Source organism: Tyto alba, unplaced genomic scaffold (genome assembly GCF_018691265.1).
Source record: "Tyto alba isolate M040663 unplaced genomic scaffold, T.alba_DEE_v4.0 Super-Scaffold_41, whole genome shotgun sequence".
Taxonomy (NCBI): domain Eukaryota; kingdom Metazoa; phylum Chordata; class Aves; order Strigiformes; family Tytonidae; genus Tyto; species Tyto alba.
The window spans coordinates 9778362-9785923 of NW_024881317.1; the positions used below are offsets into that span (position 1 = coordinate 9778362).

General features: G+C 42.7%; 1 protein-coding gene across 3 annotated transcripts in view; it reads left to right on the forward strand.

Annotated features, from left to right (window-relative positions):
• Positions 1 to 7144, forward strand: part of ARNT2 (aryl hydrocarbon receptor nuclear translocator 2) — a 105659-nt gene extending 98515 nt beyond the window's left edge. For all 3 annotated transcript variants that reach the window (XM_042804110.1, XM_042804111.1, XM_032982993.2), the window contains one exon: positions 1820 to 7144. In XM_042804110.1, the coding sequence (XP_042660044.1) occupies positions 1820 to 1918 (99 nt within the window). In that variant the 3' untranslated portion in view covers positions 1919 to 7144. The remainder of the gene's footprint in view (positions 1 to 1819) is intronic.
• The last annotated feature ends 418 nt before the right edge of the window (positions 7145 to 7562 follow it).

Sequence of the window (7562 nt, forward strand, 5' to 3'; positions counted from 1 at the left end):
AAGACAGTTCAAGCCCCGAGCAAGGTTTAGAAGTGGGGCACCTCATTATCTGAGAAAGTAAATTCACCTGCAAGACCGGGCTTGTGCTCAGTTCCTTGCAGGAACGTTGAATATTAGCCTGAAAATATTCCTGTGTGAATGAACCATTGCTTCACACAGGCACAAATAACATCACTACATCTGGAGTAACTACTTGTCTGCATGCTTTTACCCTATGGCCCAGGCAAGCTTAATCTGTTGCATCTCTCTCTGTATGCAAAGTTTAATTGCTTTGCACATACCTTAACCCAAAAGCATATTCAGGGTAATTCCAGTGGAGCTGATGGCAGTGTGGTTCGATGGCCTGCAGAGACACGAGGCTCCAACCAGCGTCTTGCTTGTGTCTCAGGCAAATGCTGTGTCCCAGCAAATGTCTTTTGAAATTAGTGGGAAGGAGGGCCAAGGGAGAAAGAAAAAAAGGTAGAACTGGCCTCACGGAGCTCTTGGAGGTGACAGTGCATTTGGCGGGAATTAGGATAATAGCTGGATGTGATGACAAACTTGGATGAGCTCAGTTCAAAGGCCTCCAAGAAGTTGCTTGAACTGTTTGTGCCTGAAGCCAGCCCTGGGTTAGCTGGACATAAGGAGGGCGGCAGACTCGAGAGGGGAGCTACCCTGCCGTGTCTGTACCTGAGGAGACCTTGCCTCAGAGGCCCCAGCAGCAGAAATGCCTTCAAAGAGATGGAAATTTAAACAGGTGGGAGCAGCTACAACTTCCCCTTGGCTGGGGAGGAATGTGGGAAAACATAAAATAAGTACAAGCTTTGGTCAGAAAATGAAGGCTGACCTTGGCAGCTGAGAAACTGCCAGTTGTGTTCCCTGCCTCTTTCACCGCCATTGACAGGGATGCTACAGGGACCTTCAGGTGGATTTTAATCTGTCTTTATTTTGGGGTGACTTCTTAGTACACAGCAGCTCTCACGAGATCCTCCTTCACAGAGCAGACCCTGGGAGCTTTCTCATTCGCTCTTTAGTTTTTGTTTTATTGTAAGGATAATGAGCCATCCCTGGCAAAACTTGGCTTTGCAGTAAGAGCTTATTATTGTAAGGACTGACAGGAAAAGCAAGCGTAAACTCTGGTTTTCTCAGCAAGGGATATCTTTTCCCTGTGGCTTCGGTCTCTGGCTGAGAGGAAAGGTTGAGTATTTTTTAAAACCTCCTGCTGGGACCTCACGTGGCTCAAGACACGTGGGAGCAATTACCATGAAATCCCATTTCTCCTGAGAAGTTCCTGCTATTTTCTCTGCCTTTGTACATGCATGAAGGCTACTTGGGCATCTTGTTAGCTGGGGTGGATGTCCAGTCTTTGGTATTCTTTAGAAGATGAAGAGCAGTGATATGTTCACTTACGGAGTGCTGGTGAGGAGGTGAGACCCTCCCTAAACCCATGCTGATAGAGCAAGAGCTCCTTTCTGTAGGATGCAGGTGTGAGATGTTGAATACTTCCCATGTAGTGAAACCAGAGAGTTTGCTTCTCTCCATGTTTAACTACCCATTCCAAGGGGAACTGTTTATGCCTGGGAGGAGTATGGGGCAGCTGAAATGTGCCTTACTCAGAGGAGCAATGCCCTGCTAACGTCCCACCTCCCATTCAGAAACACTCCAGCATAAGTAGCACATAAACCTTAGCCCAACCCCCTGCACAGCTCTGTTTTTTACCTTATTTATATAACCTTTGGCCTTTTCTGGTTTTACACTGAAAAGATGAACAAGATACAGTTTGTGTCTGGATAACGTGTTAGCAAGTGACACTTCACTTTGATTTTTCCTTATCATGCAGGACATGCTGCCAATGCCGGGGGATCCGACACAGGGTACTGGCAATTACAACATTGAAGATTTTGCTGACCTGGGCATGTTTCCACCATTTTCTGAGTAGCTTGCGAAGCAGAAATGGAAGTTCTTCTCCAAGAAGATTCTGTAATTTTGGCTCTGCTTTTTCTGTGTTGCATCTCTGTAGAAGCTACTAAACCAGAAGACACATTTCTCATGTTTCAGATAGTGGTGTAGGGCTTGCTCTCTCCTCCTTGGGGTGCGCCAGTGCCAACAGAGGAGCTCCAGCACTTGTTAGTGTTCATTGACAGCTCCATTTTTATTTTTTATTTTATTTTATTGTCATCTACCTCAGAGATGAAAAACTTTGCTTGATTTAAAAAAAAAATCTCTGAGTCTTAAATATTTGAATGTGAATGATACCTAATATTTCCTTTGAATGGTAATTTTTAAATAGAGAACGAAGTAACAAAGACTAACAGAGAAAAGGTAAGGTAATGTCTTGCTACAGTGCCTACCGCTCAATTTCGATGCCTTGCTTTAAGCTTAAGTTTCTGGAAGCAGGTACAATATTCTGTTTTCTTTGATTCTTGTAGTTTTTAGGTCACTTTAAATGTGAGATTAAGCAACATCGTGTAGGCCTCTCTCACCAGAAGATTCAGCTCCGCCTTTTCTAACTTAAACTTGAATGTGTGTACATTTTGGTACTTTATGTATATCTTGTGCTGTATGAAGTGATTTCCTGTACTGGTTTCTTTTGCCTTTACAAAGGGTCCATTCTGGAGTGTATTGAAAAGGTTGATGATATATGTGGAGGATTTAGATACTGTGGGAGTCTCCATCACTTCACATAGGGTGTTCTTACTTTTAATTCAGGTGGTTCTCTATTCAGAACAAACATTTACTTACATAAGCTATTAGTCTGTTTTTGCACTGAATTGAGGCCTATAACTCTATACGTTTCTCACTGGCTGCTTTAATTTCTATTGGTTTTGCTTTCCCGAAAATACTGCCTCATAAAAAAATGACTGTAAACACATCAAGATTGCATTTTCTATATTAGCTGCATTTCCTTTCTGTGAAGTACTTTTTTATACTGTGAAACCTCACATTTTAACAGTGCAAGGTGGTGGCCTATTAAATCATTCAAGCTCATTTGCTGCAAGCAGTGAGATGGTTTTGTAGTGTATAATTTTTTTAGAGTGAGTTGGTAATAGATATCAGTTGGACTATTGTCCACACAGTGATAACTTGAATGTTCGCTTGGGTTCCCAAGCAATCACTTCTGTTAAACCCTGTTAACCCTATTCTGTTAAATATGGGATTTTCAGCTTACCAAGTACTTTGAGGACTCTTGACTATGCTGAATGCTATATGCTTTTCTGCAGAGGTAAGTTAATCACCTTCCTCTTGGGTGAGTCACCTACCATATGGCTTCATCAGAAATGTGGTAGATAGTTTTTTATTCAGTATTTCATTCACATGACAAGTTACAGGCACTGGGTTGTAAGGTCAGCGTTTTTATCCAGGTCATTTCTTCTGGGATGGGTGGAGAAGGAAGTGCTCACAAAGGATGAGTCCAGAGCTCCTGCGTGCAGGTTGTTCATAACCTTAGAGGTTGGATGGTGGTAACCAGCCTTTGGAGAGGAGGAAGGGGGCAGCTTCCCTCACCCTTTGCATATTCAGGGGCCATCACAGATCTTGAAACAGCAACCCCAGGGCATAGCCCCCATCTAGAAGATCTCAATGTCCGCAGCAATTCTTAGACTTCACAGCACTGAGGTCTGCCTTCTCATAGCTCCTCTGGAATTCTGGGGTGCCTCCGACGGGAGGCACCGTGCACATCACTGCAGGCCATATTGTCAGGGTAATACCCTGAAAAACAGGCGGGCCCCTGTCCTGCAGCTTGCTCTGGCCACACAGCTTTCATGCTGACAAGCAGTGCAGGTGGCTGGGCTGCAGCAAATGTGACCTCGGGACGCGGCTTTAGCAGTTAGCTGTATGGTGTTCCCATCTGAATTTGCTTTCTTGACCTCCTCTGAGAACAGCATGTAGTTTTCAATATCCAGGAAGAGTTCTTTCTACTTTCTCTCGCTAAATCTGGGACCAATCTCTTCCCCTATGTGCAAGTGGGGCTAGGGGCTCTTTTTTTTAGGAAATTTTTTTATATCTCTAGATGCAGTACCGGAGAGGGCTCAGAACTCCTGGTCTGTACTTGCCTCACCAAAATCACACTGCGAACAAATGAAAAACCTTGTGTCTATTCTCTCCCAGAGTCTGGGAAAATACCTTCTTAGGTGAGCAAGCCATGTGCTTACGCACTACTCTTCTAAATCCATGGATGTTTATTCTCTTGGAGCCTTCTCCCTTTCCGCTCGTGCTGCTCAGATGAATGACTGCTCATTGCATTAGACAGGCAAAGCTCTAGAAATTCATTGATGTCTGTAAAAGGTGCCTGGATGCTGCGCCGGCTGAGCGAGGTCAGTGTCTGTAGAGCAGGGCATACTTTTAAACGGGACTAATCACGAGGGAGAGAGCAATAGATGAGTAGTTTATATCTCTGCACAGAAGACATTTGACGTGATAAATGTCAGTTCTTCTAACGTTTTTAAAAAACATTGTAAAGTGAAAAATGAATTGAAAAAAATCCATTCCTTTGTTTTATTTTACCCAACAAAGTGCTTGAAGTATGTTTATAGTTTACTTTTGTTCATGAATTCAATCTAAAAAGAGGTTTTTTAAAGTAATTTTCTTTCTCCGAAAATCAGCGATTACTTCCTCAGTGTGTCATGGTTTTTATACTACTGTAGAAGTCTTCTTGTGTACAGAATTTGGTTGTGCAGTTAGAGTTGCACTGTTAGCAGAATTTCAAGCACATCTCTTTTTTTGTTACTGTTTTTTAAATACAGTATTATTTTTTTTTTATAGCAAATATGCCTGAGGTATCAGAGCATGGACTGCTTCTCACCTGGTAGACCACTCCTACCTTTCTGGTTGGGAAAGGGGATGGCTACTCTGTTATGGGGCAGTCGGGACAGTGCCAGGTTTGGGTTTTCCCTGTGAGCCATCATCATTCCCCATTTCTGTTCTGCCATCCCAGGCCAGCGCTTTCTTCTTGGCGTTTCCTCCCCTCCCGTTCCCGGCCACCCCATCTCTGCAGCCCCTTCCCACGCCCCAGTGGGAGGCAGGCGTTGGGTTGCCATTCCTGAGCCAGCAAGGAGGGAGCGCTTAATGATCTTAAAGTTTGGCAACTTTGTGCTTCTGACCGAGCAAACGAGCAAAGTTCAGCTATTTGCTACCGCGGCCGGGCGTCCTGCGCTGCCCTCGCCGTCTGCTGCCGTCGTGTCAGTGGCTTGCTCCGCTGAAACAGCCTCGTCCCAGGTCTTGTGGCTGAAAAAGCTGCGTAGCGTTGGCTGTGCTGTATCTTTTTGTCGCGTGTTTGGTTACTAAAGCAACTTACTTATCCTATAGCTGAAGTTGTCAAGTGCATTTGGAATGCTAATGTTTTTATTACGTGCCGTTGGTGTAGCTTTGCTGGCACTTTGGCTGCCGGTTTCCAGAATTTTACAGGTGGTGGATTTCTTGTTTCTTTTGTGGTTTTTTAAGCTGGAAATAAAGCTGTGATTTCTGATCAAACTGTGTTGCAAACACAGTGTTTCTTGAAACTGAATCTTTTGGTTTTTAAACTGATGGAGGACGAAACTGCAAATAGTAATGGTCTGAGTGAGTTATTTCAATGAGCGGGCATGTAGACTGAGAAGATTTTTAGATACTAAAATATTTATATTCATTTATTCAGACAAGCAATCCTGTGACACAAGAGGAACTCCATCACATTGCTTGTTACAAGCGCTACTGGCAGTACCTATGGTGATGCTTTTAACCAGATAGTTCCATTTGTAGCTTTGTTGCCTTTTTTTTTTTCTTTTGAAGTACAGTATGAAACTGTAAATACTTCTTGCAGTACTGCCTTTTTAACTCTTAATTACTTTTGGCACAGTGTTAAATAGTGTTGGATTTACCCAATTGCTATGACATATATTTTTATACATAGGTGTACTCTTTTTTCGAGAATAATACAGCCATTTTGTCATTAATGCCTTATCAGTGTCATACTGCTGTTGCTCTTTGTTTGCAAGGTATCGAGTGGACTAATTTCTAGTTCAGGTATTTTCACTTTTCCTGGCAGTGCTCAAGTTTGGCTTCAGGTGATTTTTGCCAGAGTCCCATTTTTCACAGTTGTTAGCTGTGAGAAGAGGAGAATGTGGGCTTGGTTTTGTTTCTATTAATGGAGCAAAGAGAAGGCGATGGCATCTAATTGTCTGTAAAAGGTCAGTCTTTTCCTACTCTAAACCAGAGTGCATTTCACGGAACTGATGACTGTGGGCACTGATTACTTTGTGTAGATTAATGGTCTTAAAAAAAAAAAAAAAAAAAAAAAAAAAAGAAACAGAAAAAAAGAAAAAAAAAAAAGAAAAGAAAAAAAAGAAGCAAAATAGAACAACTCCAAAAATGGGCTTCTGTCATTGTTAGGCACTTGGTTACGTATCTGTTTAAACTCTTCATATTGATGTGAAATTGTGCTGTGGATAAAGTGTATTTTGTACTTCTGAATGTTCTATATTTATGACTAACAAGTACAGAATCAGTTGTGTGTATGTATAACTAATAACTGCCTTTTTAAATTTCATTAAAATAAAAATGTCATGAACTGTTGTTAATTCCTGTCTTTCTGTAAATAAGTAAGATACGCTATTGGGAATCATCAAGTAGGAAATAACCCTGAATTATAAATTCATGCCAAGAATCAGAAGATTGGGTATTGATCTTTGTCTTTGGAATCTCCCCGTCCATGAGCACACAGCATAGGAGAAGTTCCCCTTTTATCTGTCTTGTATAAAGGCTGTCCAGATGGAGCGGGAGAGGAATGGTAGTTTGTGATCTCAACTTTTAAAAGAAGTTCCAGAAAAACATTAACAGCCCTGTTCTGCTGATGACGCTGAGGTGTGTGAATCAGTATCTGTATTGTAGAGGGTTTCATTTGAGCACAATTGATTTAGAATTAATTCATAGTCTGTAGCAGTTTTTATTCACTCCCTGGGGTGGTAACACAGTGCATTCTTTGTTCACCTTTTGGTCTCATTGTTCAAAGTTTAAAAATACTTGTATCCTTCCCACAAACATTCTGGTGACCTTTTCAGACTTTCTTATGTAAAGTGCGTTTGCCTTTCACTGTGGTTCTTGATTGTATTTGTACTGCATTTCTTTGTTGACTTGATAGTTTGTGAGTGGGATTTACCTTGCTAATAAATCCAAAAAGCTGATGACTGGACCACGGCAGTAGCTGAAGGCGTGGTGCTCTCAGGCGTGCATTCCTCGTGCAGGGTAGGTGGTGTTTTCACAGCTCGTACGCCATTTTCAGGGCACTGCTGGTGGAGAACAGACACGGGCTCTGCTGGGACCCGGCGGGAAACCCGCAGCCAAGGCAGGGCGCTGAGATACGCTTAGTCAGACACGGCCACCAACACCAACTGCTCCGTCGGGCTCTGCTCAGTAACTGCTCATCCCAAAGAGAGAGGTGGAAATGTTCATGCTGGTTTGCTGTAAGAATTGGGTTCTCAGCAAAGTGATGCTCTTTTGGCATTTCCCCAGATGCTTGTGAAAATCTTTGAGGAATGGATATGCCTCAGACCATGAATGCCATTTGGAAATGCGCCGTACCTTCATCATGGCAGCTGTTTGGTGCTTTT